The sequence below is a fragment of the Rousettus aegyptiacus genome, unplaced genomic scaffold (genome assembly GCF_014176215.1).
Source record: "Rousettus aegyptiacus isolate mRouAeg1 unplaced genomic scaffold, mRouAeg1.p scaffold_m13_p_4, whole genome shotgun sequence".
NCBI classification, from domain to species: domain Eukaryota; kingdom Metazoa; phylum Chordata; class Mammalia; order Chiroptera; family Pteropodidae; genus Rousettus; species Rousettus aegyptiacus.
Window position 1 is genome coordinate 144,581,770 of NW_023416307.1, and position 20,990 is coordinate 144,602,759.

At 44.4% G+C, this 20,990-nt stretch overlaps 1 protein-coding gene across 1 annotated transcript in view; it reads left to right on the forward strand.

The window, feature by feature from the left end:
- Positions 1-16,466: 16,466 nt before the first annotated feature.
- The window catches only part of CMTM8 (CKLF like MARVEL transmembrane domain containing 8), a 72,537-nt gene continuing 68,013 nt past the window's right edge, over positions 16,467-20,990 (forward strand). Inside the window, exon 1 of the mRNA XM_016140763.2 lies at positions 16,467-16,866. Coding sequence (XP_015996249.1) covers positions 16,720-16,866 — 147 coding nt within the window. The 5' untranslated portion in view covers positions 16,467-16,719. The remainder of the gene's footprint in view (positions 16,867-20,990) is intronic.

Genomic DNA, 20,990 nt, shown 5'->3' on the forward strand with positions numbered 1-20,990 from the left:
CAAAAGGTATTTTAGTCTATTTTCTTCACTGCTATTTCCTCCAGTGCCCAAACCAGGGCTCGGCATACAGTAGCTGCTCACAAACACTTGTCGCAACGAATGAAGGGTGAAAGTGATATCCAACATTCCCAAGTCCAGAAACTATGCTGAGCACTTTACATGCATGAACTCATTTGACACTGACAATGCCATGATGAGATCATAATTGCCAATGGTTATTGCTATTTGGTGGCAGGTGGTAGCTGTTCTCAGTGCTTTACAGAACTGATTAATATAATTCTGACAATAGCACTAGAAGGCAGGTGCTCTTATTAAGGTCCCTGGTTTACAGACGAGGAATCCAAGGCACCAGAGAGGTTAAGTCAGTTGCCTGTGGTCACACGGCTAGAAATGGCAGAGCTGGAATTCAAAGCCAGGTATACTGGCTTCAAAATCTGTGATTCTGGTTACACTACTGTCTCCTGTAAGGATCAGAGAGATCCTGTGACCAGCAATATTTAAAATAGGCCAGTTTTTGTTCATGCCTGAAGTCAGCCCATGCCTCTCGCATTAACCTACCACATACAGTCCTGAAATACCACAAATACTGACTGCTTTCTAGGAAGGGAGACAAATGTGTCTCAGCTTGGTTTTCATTAGAACCCAGATGCAGTTGAAACATAAGAGAAAAAGAAAGAACTGATTTGAAGTCACACTGAAAACCTACTTGAAAAAAGGAAAAAAATACTGAGCATCTTCTTATTCAAAAGACAGTGATTTTGGGGGTTCAAGGGAGTCACCTTAGTCACTGGCTCCCCTCACCATCCCCCACTCTTCAGCCAGCCCAGGCCCAGCCTAGTGACACTGTTTCCCAAAGAGGCTACTTGACATAAATACAATTTAATAGGAGATTCAAATATATCCCACTCCCTCTACCACCATCAAAGAATAAAAAACAGAAACTCTTCCTCTGATACTATTGAGAAACTTGGATTCAAAGACGTTTCTAAGGAGAATGACTGGGCTGTCTCTCCAGGGAGTGCCATCCATTTCCTTGGATCCTTGGGAAAGTCATTTAATCTTTTTTGAGCTTTTACGGTGTTCTTGCTGAAAGTTAAATTAGGATAATGACGCGGGGCTGGATGACTTCTGTTGGTCCCTCCAGATCTCCTCTCTACCCTTTTGCATTCTGTTGTGGTCCAGGCCACCGCCCTCTTTAGCCAGTCTGAAGCCTCAGCAGGAGAGGGAAGAGGTGGGTGCAGGGAAGATGAGGTCAGGGTGTTTATTTTTCCGACTTCCCCCTTGACTCCAGCAGGCTAACTCAGCTTTTGTAAACAGCACCTCCCACCACCACCATCACCATCACCCGCACAGCCTCTCCTGTCTTTTCTCCAGGCAGAGGAGGCGCCCCGGGGTTCTGCACCCTCCCATGTGGTTCCCACTCTTCTCACAACTTCCTAAACTCATTTTCAATTGCCCAACCTGAGAGTGCCATCCGTTTCCATCGGGGGCCCTGACTAATGCAGATATCTAACTTGGATGTTGTGAAAATTAGGGAGAAAAGGAATTTGGAAGATTTTTCCTCCTACTGGCAGCTAAAGAGAGCCAGCTGGGTCCTAGGCTGGGGGGGGGGGGGGCGGGGAGGGGATGAGGCAGTGCACATCTATCACAAGCCCCTGCCGCTTGCTGTCCAAACAAATACCACCTGTGGCAGGTGACAAACGGGGCCTCTGAGAGAGGGATTAGTCTTAGAAGCGAAACTGCTTAAAAAGTCGCCAATCGAAAGACAACAGTATTGGTCATGAAACAACTCTGCCAGCAACGACTCCATATATAAGTTTAGTGGCCACTTACTTTTCATTATTGATGGAATAATGTATCTTCTTTATAAAATTAGCATCATATTACCTAAGATTAAAAATCTTGGAGTGGCTCCATAGTACAGCGGTTAGCATGTCTGCTTTACACGCAGAAGGTCCTGGGTCCACACCCCAGGGGGAGCCACGGACCATACCCCAGGTGCTCCTGGCCCCAGGTACACACAGTGAGTGTGTGGGAGGGGACTCCCTGCCCTCAGAGATCCAGTTCTTAAGGGGAAACAGCAACATCCATAGGTCAGGGGTGGAAGTGGCAGCTGGGGATGGGTGGTGGTGGGAGGGAGAATTAAAGAGGGGGAAAAAGTTAACATTCTGAAGTAGGAGTTTGTAATGAATCGGTTTTTAAAAAAGAGCTTTGCAGATCCTTCCCCGACTAACTTCTCACAGTTTGTTCATAAATATTTGCAAACCATCTGTCTGATAAGGGGTCAACATCTAAACTCTATAAGGAATTCGTACAACTCAACTGCAAAAACCAAACAAAAAACAAATAAGCTAATTGAAAATGGACAAAGAAGACATACGAATGGGCAACAGTTACACGAAAAGGTGCTCAATCATCAGGGAAATGCAAATCAAAACCACAATGAAATATTACCTTACACTTGTTAAAATGGCTATTATCAAAAAGAAAAGAAATAACAAGCGTTGGCAAGGATGCAGAAAAAAGAGAACCCTTGTGCATTGTTGGTGGGAATGCAAGTTGGTACAGTCATTATGGAAAACAGTATGCAGATTCCTCCAAAACAAAACTCTGCAAATTCACACCCTGAATGCTTGATCACTCCAGTAAGAACTATAGTGAAACCATTTCTTGGGTGTGTACTACATGCCAGACACAAATCTCTTAACTTGTTTTATACACAGAAAAACCCAGTTAGACAGTAGGTACCATTACTACCATCCTCATTTTTCAGACTAGGAGCTTGAGAGTTTAAGTAGCATGCACAAAGTAAAGAAGTTAATAGTGGCTGTTCTGGTCATCTGTTGCTGTGTTGCAAACCATCCCAAAACGCAGTGGTGTAAAACCACCACTAGTTTATCAGGTCAGGAATTCCAAGAATCAGAAATTCTGGCAGGGTACCACAGAATTAACTGGTTTTTGCTCAATAACGTCTGGGAAGACTTTATAGCTGGGGGCTGCAATAATCTGAAAGAGTTCTCACTCACATCTGGGCTGAGATGACTCAAAGACTGGGATCACCTAGGACAGTAGCCCAGAGCACCTGCACATGGTCTCCTCATGTGGCTTGGGCTTCCTCACAGCATGGAGGCTCAAGATAGTTACACTTCCTACACGGTAGCTCAGGGCTTCAAAAGAGTATTCCAACGAATAAGGCGGAAGTTGCATAGCCTTTTATGATCTAACCTCAGAAGTCACCTAGTATCACTTCTACCCACATCCAAGATGAAAGGGCACAGAGCCAACATCTTGATGGGAGGAGAATCAAAGAATTTGCAGCTGTGTTTTAAAACCACCCTCATAGTGGAACACAAATTCAACTCCAGCCAAGACGCCGGACATGAATGATGCCATCTTGGATGCTCTGGATCAGTTCATCCACCAGCCTAGCAACCTCAACAGATACCGCAAGGATCAAAAAAATCACCGGCCAAGCCCTGCTCAAGTCCCCGACCCCCAGAAACTGTGTGATATCATAAAATGATGGTTGTTTTAAGTCACTAAATGTTGAGACAGTTTGTTACGTGGCAATCACACATGCCTTTATTCATGTAATCCTATGGAATCCACTGTTGTTTCCAGATTAGGAAACCAGAAGGAGGAGACGCTAAACAACTTACCTGCCACTACCCAGCTAATAATTGGGCTACGACTTAGATAATTCTGAACAAGCAATCTTTGTTCCTTCCACTGTCACATACCACTTCCAGAAGGTTAAAAAAAAAACCAAAAACCTGGATAAAAAGACTGCAGAATTCTACAGATGCCCTAGGATGCCTCCCTCATGCTTTTGTCTAGGCCGGGCTTATTCCAAAATTAGTTACGAAAAAAAGGAAAACAAACAAACAAACCTCTCCCCAAGGTTCTAGGGCTAGACTCCAGTAGTCACCACTATGGCTTCAGCCTCAGAAAGGTCTTGAAGAAACTGCTTGCTTCCTTGTTTATTAGTTTGTTTGTTTGTTTGTTTGTTTGTTTTTCATACCTCCCTGGGGCATCAGGAAGGACAGGAAGCAGCTGAGGAGAGCAAGAGGTTTATTGTCACCAGTTATGATGTCATTCTGGGGTGGTAATTGAAGTTTCCTTTACTGCCATCCCACAGACTGACTTCCCAACTCCCTTAATGGCAATTCTGTCCTTTCTGATAGCCGGGCCAAAAACATTGGAGTCATTTTCAGTTCTTTCTCTCACATTCCCATCCAATCCATCAGCAAATCCTGCTGGCTCTATTTTGAAAATACATCCAGAATCTGACCGCCTCCTGGGGGTTCTCAGGTGCCCAGAATCCATGCAGGTTAAGAATCTCTGTTTTAGAGTGACGATGATTTAAACCAGGAACTATAACCTTTAACTTCTAAAGAGCTGGATGCCTATCCCTCATTCGACTCTAGTTAGACTTAGTCACTTATTCCTATACTAATTCAACCAGTATTTACTGATTGCCAGCTGTACGTCAAGTTCTGTGCTAATCCCTAGGGGAACAGAGGTGCCTGTCCTTAAGACATTCATTACAGAAGACTGACAGGTGAACGCCTAACTCTAATAAGATCATTCCAACAACAAGTGTTGTACATGGTCCAGTGATGCATAAGGAAGGCCATGACTAACTCTTTGTAGGTGAGGTTTGGCAGAGAAGGACAGGCCTGAATTGGGTCTTGAGGCATGAGTAAGAGTTTGTCTAGCAGAGACCAGGGAGAAAGGACAAGCCAGGAAGAAGGCGGACTAGCATCACAGTATCTACAAGAGAAAGCTATGCATTTGGTCTAAAAATGACTTTAACAAAACCATCTCAGTTTAAATTTCCCCTGGAAGCAAGGATTTGAGCATAAGTAGTTTATTTTGGGATCTGAAGGGAACATGAGAAGAGAATTAGGAAGTGATAAGGGGAAGGGAAGGCAACCAATAAAGCGGGTATTGTTAAGTCAGTTACAGACTCTGGGTATCTGAAGCTTAGTCCCTCAGGGAAGCGCTAAGAAATGGTGTGGAACACACACCTCAGAATCTTCCCACCCCAGGGTGAGAGGAAGCTGAGGCATGTACACACTGACTCCTCGGAGCCATTGCTGAGGACTGCATCTCTGTTTTTCAACTCAGTCTTCCTTCTACATGTAGGTTTGGTCCTCGATCCAGCTTCCCTTCAAACCATCAGGATGGCAAGGGGAGGTAGGATGACCTCCATTGCCTTGAACCAATAACGGACCAGCCATGTGGCTAAGGGTAGGTAAAGTTCATTCTCGCACCATGGCTACCCCACAACAATGGAGGGGTATGATAGATGCAGGGGAGGCAACCTCAGTGCCCAGCAAACCCATCCTTGTCACACGAACTCATCCTTCAACTTCAAGCCCTGGTTTGGGAAGACCTAAGGAACTCTGGCATATTTTCATAGTTCCAGTTGGCTGCTCATTTGAGCCACATTTGGGGAGATGACCAAACTCCTGGTTCATTCAGCGTTCTCTCTCTACTCAGATTGCTAGAGGCCGCCTACCTCCCACAGATTTAAGTTCTCTGGTTTTGAGTTTCAACATCTGCCTCAACCTATTTTAGGCAACCCGATTCTTTCCCAAGAAAAGAAAAAGGAGGCAATTGGAGAGATTGAAAGATGACCATGAAAAGCCTGGGATTGGGGAGATGATGTAGCATTGGGGGAGGGGAGGGAGCACAGATCCTTTCCTGTGAGGCTAATTTAAAGGATAATAAAGCCAAAGGGTCCCCTCCCCCAGTGAAGGTTGCCTGGCATAAAAGGACAATTGTTCCTCAGTAGCTTTCAATTATTTCCCTCTGATGCTATCTGGCCGAAAGAAAACAGGAGCCTGTTTGATCAGCTCTAGAGTGCTTTTTAGTTTAGCCCGCAGAGCAAGGGCAAAGCATAAATTGAGCAGTCCAGAAGGCTGAGATCTACAGCAAAATGGAAAATCTCCCTGGGTTGAGACATCATCAAGTCAAGAAAAAAATGGTGTTCTGCTGTGAACACGGAGGTGAGCTCAGAAAGCCTAATGTTCATTCCACCCTCCCCTGCCTTCAAAAAGTGGCTTGGAGAGAGAGAGAGAGCTCTAGGCTGACACCTAGGGGTTTGGCTCTGGACAGGGAAGGGGTAGAGAATTAGACAGGAACAGAGTTTTTCAATCAATTCTTGTAAAGATTCAAATCGAATCATTAGGGCTGCATTTTTTTACCTGGAGCTATTTACCAGCCTTACGCCTAAGTCAAATAGTACAAACAGGATAACTGCTTTCTTGGAATTCACCATCCTATGGAGGTGAGATTTTTAGCACTTACTCTCCTAGGTATTTTGGGGGGAGGAAGATTGGAGGAAAAGAGAGAAGTGGAGTGAGAATGTGGGAAGGGAAGACTCTAAAGCCATAATTCTCAAATTTTACTCCTATTACAGTCATCTAGGGAGCTCTTAAAAATCCCGGTATCCAGACAGTACTTCCAATCTATGAAGTCAGAATCCCTGGGCGTGGGACCTGGCCTCAGTAGTTTTAAAAACTCCCCAGGAGACTCCAATGTGAAACCAAGTTTGAGAACCAAGGTCTTAAGACAGTGCTTCTCATATTCTAACATGCACATAAAGCACTCTGGGATCTTGTTAAAATCCAAACTCTAGTCCAGCGGATCTAGGATTGGGACTGAGGTTCTGCAGTTGTAATAAACTCCCAGGTGATGCTGATGCTGCTAGTCTGTGGACCACTCTTCAAGTAGTGAGTTCATCAGATGTTTCTTTAACATCTGACAAATCATAGAGCAAAGCAAACAGCTTTTCAGAACATATCTCTTCCTGTTTAAAATCTTTCTAAAAGGAGTCTTTGCTTGAACATGCCTGATCTCATCTGATCTTGGAAGCTAAGCAGGGTCGATGGGAGACCACATAGGAAAACCTGGTGCTGTAGCTGTAAAATAAATAGATAGATAGATAAATAAATAAATAGATAAATAGATAGATAGATAGAGTAAATAAATAAACAGATAGATAGATAGATAGATAGATAGATAGATAGATAGATAGATAGATAGATAGATAAGAGGGTTCTTTGCTGAGATACATCGCAAGTACCTTACTATGGCCTATAAAGAATCTCCTGAGGAATTTTCCCCGTAACACCAATGCCAGGGCTCCATCCCATCCAGCCCAATTAAATCATAGTCTCTGGGGCCTGAACATGGATATTGGTAGTTTTTTAAGTTCCCAGATTATATGAATGTGCGGATAGAGTTGAGGACCCCTGTACTAAGTCATCCAGCCCCTACTACTTCTATGGGAATGGCCTTCTCCCCAGATCCACATGGTTACAGCACACCTCACATGTCGATTTAATGAGAGGGCAGGCCATAGGCTTAAGCTACGCTGTTGGGCCCTCTGCCTGGGAATTTGAGTGGGAGATGCAGATTCCATCGTGGTCTGGCTCTCCCTGTTAACCCAGGAGATACGTAGTAGGGAACTTTGGGCCAGCATTTCTCCCCAAGTAGAACAGGGACAGAGAAAGTTGGGGCAGGAGGCGGTATGGGGGAAATGACCTGGAAGCTCTACTCGCATTCTATTTGCCTGCATAGGAGCTGGAATGCAAACTCTGGTGCCCACTTTTAGGGTTGAAATCCCAGCTCTACCATTTACTTCGTGTGGCCTTGGTCAAGTCACTTAATGTCTCTGCACCTCTGTTTCCCAATACTTCATGAAGTGATTGCGAAAAGTAAACAGGTTAACGTACCCGAAGCACTCAGTCACCTGGTACGTCCGAGTGAGAGCCACATAGCCACACCTAACTGTGAGGGAGGCTGGGAAATGTCCTTAACCAGGTGGCTGTGTGTCCAGCTAAAACTCTATATTAAAGGATGGAGAGGACATTTGAAGACAAGTCTCTGTCATGTAGGACTTGCTAAAGTAACTAAAAAGACCACCGAAGAGAATAGCAATCTCTTATTTGAGTCTGAAAATCCTATATAAAGTCCTCCTTGTGTGATAGGGTGGATGTGATCCACTCCTAGAGATGGAAACAATAATAAAAATAATAATAATGCATGCAAGGTTCTGTGCCATGTTCTCTCTATTTAGAGGTTCTTAAATACTTTAGTTTTATGAAAAATACCACTTCTTTTTACCCTATTCTCTCCCCAGCACTTGTTGAGTGCTTGTCATCTGCCAAGCTAAGTGTCCGTGGTGAACTCCATCCTTGCTGGCCATCCACAATTCTCTTGAGTTTATGATACGTATGAGGCAGTCACAGGCAAGGCGCCAGCCAGGATCTCCTGCTCTGAAAAGCATAGATCCCATCAAGGCAGTCCATCTGCTCCTCCTCCATCAGCCCCCACCTCTGAGTGTGCCAGGAGATCCAACTGGCTTTTCTGGTTACAGATTCACCACATCAAGGCAGGGGAGAAACTGGAATTCGGTTTGTCATCCAACAATTAACCTGATGCTAATATGACTTCGGTTTGTGCAAAGGAGGCTGTGCTACCCAGGCTCAGAGCCTGGCCCCTAATGCGCAGAGCAAGCGCATGCTGCAACTGAAAGAACAGTTACTTACTTACCTTTGAGCAAAGCAGAGCTGAACACAGTAATTAAAAAACAAATAAATGAGGGAGTGATTATTAGTATTATAAACAGTCAGGCGATGGAATTTCTTGAGCAACCTCATAAGACATTTTACTTTTTTTTTTTTTTTTTTGCCAGAAGCACTTCAAGAATGTATACTTAAATGTATCCTTTTGTACAAATTCGGTGTTTTATTGGTGCTTCTTGTTGATGACTGTTTGGATGAAGCTCCTAGGCACCTTTAAATTTCTCAGCTCCATCATCTCTCCTTCTAATCAAATTCATCTATAAACAAACCCTCCAATTAATTCTTTCTAAAGCAAAGTACTTGGTAAGCAAATAGTCACTCCCTAAATTTCTGGCTTAATGTGTTCCACTCAGTCTTCCGGTGGGACACGTTATGGGTATAATTATTCTTTTTTCATCTCTGCTGTCCAGTTTTTTTGGTGTGCTTCTGCTTTTTTTGGTATGCTTCTGATACCATTTTGGAAGACTGTTGGCGCATCTTTGGGTGTAGTCGGTCTTGGAAGGACAGGTCTTTGCTCATCCAGTAGCTTGGGCAGAAGAATTCTCACGTGGGTGCCTAATTAACACTAATGAGTAAAAGGCGTTGGCCTAGGACCTTCAAATTCACCTCTGTTTGAAATTATTATGAGAGCCTAGAATTTTTTCAGCCCTACGAAGAAAGCCTGTAGGTTTTGGCCCATGGAAGCTGGACTACTAACAAGCAGGGGATATTTTAGCAGCGCTGTCTTCCGATCTCCCACCATGCTGTGGAACTGCTGGGGCGGCTCCCCCAACCTCGGCCTATCTCCCCCCTGAAACCAGTGTCCATGCCGCTTGGGCCTCATCCTCAAACACAGTGCATTTGTGGGTTTCCATCTGCTTACAAGTTATGCTGTCTGTTTCCTTGTTTGAATGTGAGAACTGGGCCCCTGCAAGATGTGATGCAGGAAAATTTACCCGTCTTCCAACAAACCTGTTTTTTTCCACTACGCAACTGGCGTGGGGTTCGCTGAGCTTCCCTAAGGGGGAGGTTAATGGGTACTTCCCCCCACCTCCAAGCCCTCGTATTGACCTTTGGTTTTCTGGAATATTATATACATAATCAATTTAATTTTTTACTGGCTTTCAAAATTATTGAAAAGAGTAAAAAGCATGCAGACCAGGAGAGAGAACCTCAAGTAGCTGCCCCAGACTTTATTCATCCCTCTAATATATCACACACACGCACACCTTGGCACCTCTCCACGTCTCAAACAGGAGTGTAGGTATGGTATAACTTCAAGCTTCATAAATGCTCATTGTTGTAATTGCTCCATATCTTGTCCCTTGCCAAGCACAGTTTAATGTTTATTAACCAAACAAAGAAGGCCCAACGGGGCCCATTGTTTTCTGTGCTGGAAGGCAAGGAGGGCTGAAACTCCCTCTTAGCCACATCTCTCAGCAAACACACTGGTCCAGTGGTTCCTGATGGGAGGGGCTGTGTCCCTCCTTCTGAAATTTCATCCTGTCCCCTTATTCCTTGCTTAGTTAACTTTGAATGGCCCTTGAAAACAGTTTAAATGTCTTCTAGAGGAAACTGTCCTTGGGCCCCTGGCTCACCTTACTGCTCTTCCACCGAGTGGATGACCCTGGACCCGTCCCTGGCCTGGCAGGGATTCTACCCATCACTGATTTACTGGTTTTTTTCTCCACCCTCTCGACTGACATATTCTTTAAGAGAAGGGACAGTATCTTACTGAGCTGTGTACTACAGTAGCACATGGCACATTGTAGGTATTAAATGAATGTTTCTTGAGTCAAGAACACAACTAAGAACTTTGGGGAGTCCATCTTTCTCATTGAGATCAAGACACCTAAGATTTTTAAAAAGCAGTGACTTAATAGAACGGTTCAGAGTTAAGGCAGTGCTTGACATAAAGTAGGCCAATAATAAATTAGTTACTATTTAGTTGGTGGTGTTGTTACATCTTCCAAGAACTCCTACTTCTAAATATGCTGATTCTTAACATCCCTCTATATTTTTCCAGCCTTAGCCTTCCTTGGCTTCAGAAAACCCTCTTCTGCACTCAGGACCATTGCATTTATTTCACATTTTACTCATCACTCTCCCCAGTATTTCCTCCAGTTACTCTGCTCTTAGAGTCATCCTCTCTCTACCTAAACTCTGTGTCCTCCCAGACTGCTGGAAGGCCTTCAAGGGGAAGCCAGAGGTCTGAGGGGGCTGAGAGGAAGAACAGGGCCTTTCCCTTTACCTGAATCAGAGGGTGACAACTGATAATTCTCAGATATGTTCTGTTAAGCCTACAAAGGTGGCGCATACGGTCTTAAAATAATGGGCATTAGCTGCCAATATTTAGAAATCTGGATTTCTAGTAGTACTAAGCCCAAATCCTTACATAGCCACAATCAGGTGGAGCCCCTTTCGAGCATTAGTGCTCTTATTCACCACAGTCTCCAGCGCTTCCTAATACATCCTCTACTGACTCCGAATACCAGGGTCTGATTTCACTCCACGCCCAAATTCCCTGATATTAATTATGGTAAAAGAAAGGTGAAAGATTTCTGGTCCCTGTGTCTCAAGCTAAATCAGGAAAAAAAAAAAATGAAAGTAAACCCAGAAGGTCATGTATCAAGAAAAACGGGAGTGAATGTACTCTTCTGTTTGAGTGAAGACCTTTCCATAAAGTTAATATTTAAGCTCAAGTGTGTCTAGTTCAGAACACAATCCAAGAAGCCACTGTGAAACAAATCTAGCCTAATGCACTTGTCTCACTTTACTTCCCTAACCCCAGAAGATTTAAGACTCTGGTCAGATCAATAGAGACTCCTGGAACCCAAACCAACCCCGAACCCAAAGGTTCACTGGCGAACAAATTTGGGCCCCATCTTCACTTATTTTCAAACTGAAGACAGACCAGATTGACTGGTAGCTTTTGGGACTGGAGTGGAAAGAATGTTCTTACTTTTCAGCCAAGCTCCTGCTTTTTCTAGAAGACACATTAATAATAAGAAGATGGAAAGCTGAACGTTGTGGGGTGGATAAACCACAAAATCAGATGTGCTTGGAGAATGTGAACTATGACTTGAAGCAGAGAATTCTTATTTTTAATCAACCACAAATAATTATTTTTATTTTCTCAACTTTTTGAAATAATTTAAGACTAATAGAAAAGTTGTCAATAAATAAATACATAGATACATACATACATAAAGAATTCCCATAAACTTTCACCCAGATTCCCCAAACTTTAACATCTTCATAATAAGAGTGCCAGGATTGAAATCATGGAATTAACATCGCTACAATGCTGTTATCTAATCTACCAAATTCATTCAGATTTCACCAACTGTCTCACTAATGTTCTTTTTCCGACCCAGGATCCAATCTAGGATTTCACGTAGCATTTAACATTCACATCTCTTTAGTCCCTTGTAGTGTGGGACAGCTCCTTAGTGTTTGTCTTTCATGAACCTTGACTCTGTTAAAGGACAAAATTCAACTGAGTAAATTCGAAGATCTAACTGGGTTTATTACGCAATTAATGAGTTGGGCAGCATCCCATCTAGTACCTAGAAGGGCACTCGGAGGAGTTATACAAAATAGAAGCCAGAAAAAGAGACAAGAAAGTTAAATAGTGGATTATTTCAGGCAAAGTCACCTTCCCTTAGAGGAAGGCAAGGGGTCTTATCAGGCAGATTATCTCATAGTGCTTGCCAGGAAATTCCAGGCTGGTTTAAAATTCCACTCCTGGGAAAGCCTCTCACTGCCCTTAGGTGGGGAATTAAGTCTTGGTGGGGCTTAGCAAGAGTCATTGTTTTGGATCTGTTGTTTCTTTTTAACACTTAATAAAATGTCCCTTAATTTTGGTCTGTCCTTTCCTCGTGATTAAATTCAGGTTATTCGTTTTGGTAAGAATACCATAGAAGTGATGCTATATCTTTCTCAAGGCATCATATCAGGAGGTACATGCCAACTGATGATATTAATTTGATGTCTAATGGTGGCTTATAGGTTTCTCCACTGCAAAGTTACTTAAGAATTACAAAGGAAAAATAGCATCTTCTGGGAAAATGCTTTGAGATGCAAAAATATCCCTTTCTCATACTTTCACCCAATAATTCTAACATCCATTGGTGATTCTTGCCTGAAATGACCATGGTTAATTTTAAACTAGAATAATAATAAGAGAAACATGTGGTAGGCAAATCATTGAAAAGTACCTCATAAATGAGACTGTCCTTTGGTCCTCTAGTTCTCAGTCAGCAGGTGGAAGTCCAAGGTATCCACTTATTTTATTGAATGATTTATGAGCCGGGACCCCACTCAGTAGCCTGGGTTCCATGGACTCTCGAGAGTGCTATTTGTCATAACGTTTGCTTATTGGGCAATGTGGCCTGTGGAAACTGTATTTCAGACTCTGTACAAACCCTCAAGCTACACACGTGCATCATCCACATTCCATGAAAATGGATCTCCTTAGATTCCTCTGTTTCTATTTGCACATGGCCTCTTCGTGCTGGCACTTTTGGTGTCACTTGGGCTGTTCCTGTAAGCTGTGGTGATATCCCACCTGTCCACCTTCTCTTCCATTTTTACAAATTATATACTTACCACAAGTCTCAGCTCAAAGCTCTGTTCTGCATGAAGTCTTTCAGGGGAGGGCAGAGTCTACCTTTTCGTTTGATATTTTTCTGCACTTAACAATAAATAAAGTTTGGGTCTCAGCACTCCCCTGTGGCAGAAAAGGGACAAAGAAAGGTGATTCATCGTCCCCCAAGAATTAGTAAAGAGAGGTGTATAAAATTAGTGAATTCTAAGAAAAGAACAAGCTTTATGGAAATACTGAGGAAATCACAGAAAAAGTGGCTTTCGAAATGAGCCTTGAAGGATGCAGAATTTGAGCTGTGGGTGAGGCTTTCTGGGCTGAAAAATAGTTAGCTGTGAGCATAAAGTGCTCGTACCTACAGAGACATGTGACAATGTATTTGGGGATGGAATGGAAAGCATCTTAGAGAGGTTGGGAAAAGGGCTGGGAGGAGAGTCAACTTTATAAAGGCTTTTACACTGTGTACAGTAGGATGTTAGACTGGACTTGAGCCTGGGGTTTCGAGATAATAATTCTTGCAGGAAGATGGACGGTGGATTAGATATGTCATTGGGGAAATAACCTGCAATCAGGAGTGTTCCAGGCAGAAGATGAGCACTTGAATTTAGGCAGTAGTTGAAAAGGAGCAATTTGCCAACAACCGGTGTACCACTGCTTTTTTTGTAATTCTGAAATTTAAAAAGCTGGAAATCAAAAGTTTCCTCTCAAGTTCACAGACAATTTACTTGGTAGAAAAACATAACTTAAACTGATGTAAAGCTCTTTATTGCCTTTATTTATACCACTTCATGGATAAAAAGATGGCCACAGTTCTTTTCTGTTCCTCCCATCCAAAGGTGGTGTCTATTTCCCCTCTTTAAATTTAGGTTGTCCTTGTCCCTGGCTTTGACCACTAGACTACGGTGGAAATAACGCTATGTAGCTGTCAAGATTGAGCCTTAGGAGATTCGCAGCTTATGCTTTTGCCCCTCCTGGAATGTTCCCTCTTGGAAGCCAGTTGCCATGTAGAAGTCCAACTACTCTGAGTTCAGCATGCTGTAAGGAAGCCTAAGCTTCAAGCGGTGAGAAGCGAGGTGGAGGAGCACTGAAGTATCAGAATATGAGTGAACAGAATGTGAGCGAAGAAGCCTTCTTGAATTTTCTAGACCTGCCCAGCCACCAGCTGAAAGTGCTGAGTGAATGACTCTAACCAACACACATGGAGCAGAACTGCCAGCCAAGTCCTGCCCAAATTTCTGACCCACAGATTCATGAGCAGATAAGGCAGTTATCATTTTAAACCACTGATGTTTGAGGAGTGTTTATTACAACAGATGAACACACACGTCATTCATATGTTTCATTGCAGAAAAACAGTGTATTTGATTAATACACTCCAAACTTCACTGAGGCTGTTATACAGTATATATAATACATGTACATTTTAGTTTTCTAAAAAAAAAAGAAAATTGAATTTTGAAATCCATTTGGCCGCAAGAGTTTTTTGAGAAGGAACTGTCCTTTGTATTACAGAAATAGAGTTGTCTAGACTTCCTTCCTGTCTTCCTGCATTCCCTAAATGTCACAAATGATGCCATAGACTCCTCCAGTCATTTCATGTGTGTGTCTCATTTCCCCAGCTACATTATGGATTTCTCTAAACCAGTAGCTCTCAAACTTCAGCATATTTCAAAGTCTCTTGAAAGACTTGTTCAAACAGTTTCCTTGGCTCTGCCCCCAGAGTTACTGGCTCAATGGGTCTGAGGTGGGGCTTGGGAACTTATATTTCTAAAACTTTCCCAAGTGATGCTGATGTTGCTTATCCAGGGACTACCTCTTAAAAACCACTGCTCTAGAGGAAAGTGCTGTATTTTAATTTTTGTTTTATTTGCCCACCAGCCCAAAGTGCTGAGCAAATGCTCAAGGATAGAATTTCCCTAAACTTTATCTTTGTAATGTTTTTGAAGCCTTAACTTTTATTTCTGAGGTCCTCCCTACTAGGCCCAAGACTTCAAAGAAACTAATTCCTTGTTTTATCAGATTGTAGTTTTTACTTTCTTCTCAGTTCAGCCGATATTGTGGATAAAATGTCCCTTCTAACGTCTTTTTAAACCTGTTTTGAAACCGATCAGAAGGAATACCTTCTCTATGACCCCAAAGCAACCCTCTATTGGTCGCCAATGATTATTTTCTTTCCTTTTGGTGATTTCCAAACAAAATGTTTTTGCCTTCCTCTCACAAAACAGGGGGGCCACCCAGAACACGCTCTTTTGGGCAAGAGACCCATCTAACAAAGCCTGCATTTTACAGATGGCACCACTGAGGTCCAGAGAGGTGGAGCTGCTTGCTCATAGTCAAATAGGTGGGACATGCCAGTGCCGCCCTGTTGGAACTCAAGTCTAACTTGACCCTATAACAAGCTACCTCGCTAAATGGGGCTCCCTCTCCTCTCCCTCCACCCCAGAAAACATAGCCCGTGTGTCAGAAACCTCACTTTGCATAACCCATACCTTCCGAGCTTTTTTCCAAATATTTCTTGCAGAGGGTGACGGGACGGTCACACTAATTCATCTTGACCAGAGACGCCAAATATCTCCCCTCTCCCGGCCAGGAGCCGTCATCTCGGCTCCACGGATGCCGGCGACACAGCCACTGCGTGCGTCTGGAGGCGTCTCGCCCTCAAAGTCCTGCGATTAAGTTGGTTCCTCACATTGTTCCCGGCAGGAGGGGCAGGAAACAACGCCGGGCTGCGGCGGCGGCCACGGCGGGCGCGGGGAGCGCTCGGGCGGCCTGTCGGGCAGTGCTGGCGGCCTCGCATCGATCTCGGGTCTAAGGTCCGGCCGGGTCAGAGTTCCCGCCGCTTTTTCTCGCTTTTGAGTCAGCACCCACCCCCTGCCTCGGTCGAGGTTCAGAGCGCCGGTGCCTGGAAGCCTCTGTGTCCCGATGGGCCCCTGAAGCCCCGGCCGCCGTCAGGTGTAAGGAGACAGGTCAGCGGTGGCTGCCGCCGGTGGGAGGCGGAGCCTGGCGGAGGCCCGGGCGGGCGGGGGGCGCAGCAGGCGGCGGGGGCCCCGCGCCCCCTCCTCCGCACGGCCGGCCCGGCGACCCTGGGCACGGCTCGGCCCGGCCCCCTCTCGGCCTCGCTGTCCCCAGCAACAGGTGAGGCGGTCGCCGGCCCGCGGCTCCTCGGCCGCGCGGTTCCGCCCCCGCGCGCCGCGCGCCCGCCCCTCTCCACGCCCCCTCCCCTGCTCCCGGCCCCCGCCGCCTGCCTGGGCCGCCCGGCGGCCTCGCCTCGCTCGGTCTCCTCCTCCTCTCCGGCCCCGGGGCCGCGCTAGAGCCCGCGCGCCGAGGAGCGGGGGCTGCCGCGCACCGCGGGACCCGCGCGGCGACAGGTCCGGCCGCGGGAGGCGCCCCCGGTGCGCCTCCCTCCCCGCGCCAGCCGCGCGCCCCTTCCCCTCGCCAGGGTGCCCCCCAGCCCATCCCCCGGACTCAGGGCCGCTTGTCCGCCCCGGGACGTGCCGGGGGTCCCCGAGGAGGGGCCAGCCCCGGCCAGGCGCGACCATGGAGGAGCCGCAGCGCGCGCGCCCGCATACGGTCACCACCACCGCCAGCTCCTTCGCCGAGAACTTCTCCACCACCAGCAGCAGCTTCGCCTACGACCGCGAGTTCCTCCGCACCGTGCCCGGGCTCCTCATCGTGGCGGAGATCGTGAGTGCCTGGCGGGAGGGGGCGGGGAGGCGGAGGCGCAGACGGACCCGAGCGTGTGCTCCTGGGCTGCGGGCCAGCTCGGATCCGCTGACCGGCTTCCAGGGAACCCTTGTTGCTCAGCCTCGCCTTCTTCCCCAAGTGCAAAACTCAGACCACCTCTCCCAACGAGGTCCAGTCGCCTTGGGCTCTGTTGGGTAAGAGGGTCGTGACTCTCAGGATGTCCGTTGGGAGAGAAACCCAACTTGCTGGGCCCTGTCGGTGGTCGTGGCATATCCTGGGAACAGGAGGCTCGGTGGGCATGGAGTTTGTGTTAATGAGTGTCTAGAAAACCTGGCGCCACCCTTACCTGATCTCCACGTGGGTGGCCTCTTCCCTAAAGCAAAGCTTTCCAAAGTTCAGGGGAGAGGAGAGGATTTATTCCTTTTCCAAATTATCTGCCTAGTAGTAAAATTGAGGTGAATGAGAAAACGTTTACTGAATAAAATCTGAGAGCCTTAACCCCTGAGGTCCAAACAGTTCTGTGGCACATCCTGGTTTAGGCTCAGAACATTCCTGGAGAGGAGGCCAGATGTGGGCATTCTCTTCATGGGAGGACATGGAAGCTGAGAGGTCAAGTGATTTCCTGAGCAATCCCAGCCAGTCCTTCATGTCTGAGAAAGGACTGGAGCCCTAGTGGTGGCCACTGTTAGCCTTCACCATGGGCCAGCGACTTGTCAAGCTCCTTAGATGCTTTTGTGCCCCCATGTAATCCACACAACAACCCTAGCCTGTGAAGGTGCTTTCAGTTATTGTCCCGTTTTACATGTGAAGAAACTGAGGCATAGAGAGGGGAAGTCACCCCTGGAGGTGGTGGAGCTGTGATTCCAACCCAGGCCTGACTTGTGGGAGCGAGCAGAGCTTTTCTTAACTGCTAATGGGCATTCCTTCCATCTGCCTAATCAGCGCCCCTTCCACCATATCTCACATACTTTTCCTTTAAATATTTGTGGAATGGAAATCCAGCCTATATGGGGGTAGAGAATGGAAGCCAAGATGGCGCAGTGTGATGGAAAACTCTGGGAGACCTTCAGCAAAACATGTGTACATCAGATAGCATACTTGATCCTCCCGAGTCTCAGACCCCAGCCCAGATGACTGAATCAATCCCCGGTAGTTTCAGTGCAGGTAAAGTTTGAGAAATGTTGGCTTAGCCCATCCCCCAGCTGGTTCCTTCAGCTGGTATTGACTTAAGACTCAATAAAAAGCTAAGATTGGAATCACCTTGCAGGGCCTGGCGTATGGGAATTCAACAAATATTTGCTTTGTGAATGAAGGAGTTGGCAGGCTCTCCTGCCCCATCTGAGCAAACAGAAGCTAAAATGTCAGAGATGGGGCTTCTACCCTGGGGTGGATTTTGACCAGGCATCAAGTTAAATGCCTCTTGTTTTCTGATTCGTGGTCAATATGTTCTATGTTTCACACTTTTTCAGAAAATAGGACAGTGAAATAAAAAATATAAATGGCTCACAATCTCATCGTTAGAAATAACCACCGTTGGTACGTTGGCGTGTAACCTTTTAGATACAGTTGTTTTTGAAAAAGAAAAACATGTATGAAAAATTACCCTTATTACTACTATAGTTGAGTTTTTATTTTTGACCAAACTATGGATGCTCATGTTTATGAAGTCAAATAGTCTTGTAGGCACAAATATGTTTCCCCCACCATCTCCACACCTAGAGGTACCTACAATTCAAATCCCCTAGCACTCTAAATAATATGTTTTATAATGCTGTTTCTTGATATATATTTTTTCCAATCGTAGGTGTTATCCATTAGCTTCCCACTGAAGGATGAGGCTTCAGCTGTCTGGACCCCATCTTTAGTACCCCCACCATACACATACCCTTTCAGGCTCCCACTGTATTTTGGGTTAGATCAACAGCAGGTGTCAACCTTAGGACACTGAGTAGTCTGTGAGCACTTTTCCTTTCCTGCCGGATTTCCTGGAGTTAGTAATTCTCCTTTTCCATTTTTTTAGTTCTCTAGATGTTTAGTCACATGTTATTTATATGTTATTTATCTCCTCTCAAGAAAAGTGAGAGACATCAGACATTCTACGAAGGTCATACTCTGGACCAACCGTCTATGGGAGCCTCAACGCTGCTCCCACCTGGTCTGCTCACCTTGACACAGCTGATGATGGCCTAGAGTCTCCTGCACCATCACCCTAGAGATTCTCTTTATTCCTCCCCTTCCCAGGGCCAGTGTCCTCTCTGTCTTGCCTTCCTCTGGGGGAACACATAGCCTCTAATAGTTTCCTAAGAAAGGATGTATATATCAATTGAGATTTGCATTTTTCAAAACGTCTCGATTAGACCGTTATACATATAATTAATAGTTCAGGTCCAGAATGTCAGATTGGAAATTGTTTTTTCTTCAGGAATTTTAAAGTATTTCTCTACTGTCTTTTAGTTATTCTGATTCTTTTAAGAAAATATTTATTCTAGTTCTTTAAAAAAATATAAGAGTTTATTTGAGCCAAAACTGATGACAGTTCCCAGGAAGCAAGATATCGAATGCTATATTTATTCCATTTCTCGATCCTTTTTTTTCTTTCCTTCTGAAAGCCTGTAGAACCATCTTTCTTTTGTAATATCAGAGTGATGTGCCTTCATATGAGTCCATTTTCTTCCATTATACTGGGGACCTGGTGTGTTCTCTCAATCAAGAAGAAACTTACCTATCTTGAAGATTTAAATTTTTTTTTTATTTTCGACTTTGCATTTTCTGTTTTTTGTTTTTTTCTGGAACTGCTTTAATACTTCTTTTTTTTCTATACATGTATTTTCTTAGAATTTTTTCATGGATTTGTAACTTGCTGTGTCCTCTTACCATGAGCATTTTTCAGGGTCTGGGATCTCTCATGTTATTAGTTTTCTGTCATAAGGAAGTACTGTTTTGATTTCCTCCATTTTCTATTCTAAAACTGTCATGTTTCTAGGTTTTACCAGTGCTGTACCAACCTTCCTTGTTCCCTCTCTTCCCACATTTTTCTATTGATTTTTACGAGGGAAAGTTTCTTAAAGTAGAATTGTCATGTCAAAGGGTACACAAATTTGTTTTGTTAAGTATTCGAAAATTATCTTTCCCCAAAGTTGTACTAATTTAAACTGTCATCAGTAGTATGAGCCTATTAAACTAAAACAACTATTTTAAATTAGAAAAACTCTTTAAAATGTTCAGGATCACCTTAAATGCTATACTGTATTTTATTGATTCTAAAATACTGTTTTGTTCATCATGTTTATTAAAACTGGCTCAGGATGCAGCTTACAATGAATAGTTTCTTGGATGTAATGGAATATGGTACCATTGATTCTTTAGTGGCAGGAGGTGGGGAGAGAGGGGCAGGTTTCAAACTATTGCTCTCAGCCCTGAGATTAAGATAGATTTTTTCCCACAAGAATGTTACTTTTCTGCCTTGGGGAAAAAAAACTATATCGAGACAAAGAATTATTAAGAACCTGACTTCCTGCTTGAACCTAGGGGAAATGAAATAATACAGAACAAAACAATGTTTCTCCAAATTTGTCATCAAAATCACTTGCCCTGGCTTTCTCACAGGTACCAAAACACTCTAAGTTGTGCCATTGTAACATTATGTTGAAACCAAATTGTAATTGTTTCCTTTCTTTTAAAGTTTTATAAACTAGAAGCAATCTAGTACTCCACTGGTAGGATACCGTGATCTCATAACCATCAGGAGTACTTGAAGAATAAAAGTGATTTGAGTTCATTGCACCCTTCCAGTTAACTGTTATTGTTTACTGCAAAATGAATTATAGCATCCGTGTAATAATGTTAGGTCACCTCTCATTTATTTACTGTCATGAGCAAACTTAGTTGGGGAAGGACAAACAGGGTTTACTGAGAGCTGGAAACTAAATTATTCTATCTTGTTGAGTTCTTTTTTAAAAAGGGCAAACAGTTTCTATTTCACAAAAACAATATATAGTCTTGGTAGAAAAATTAGAAAAATGCAGGTGAAAAAAACCCTGTAATTCTAGCCCCTACAGTGGTTCTTAAACAGATGTGATACATGTCTAGGAGTGGGTAGGATTTTTTTTTTTTAGTTGGTTATT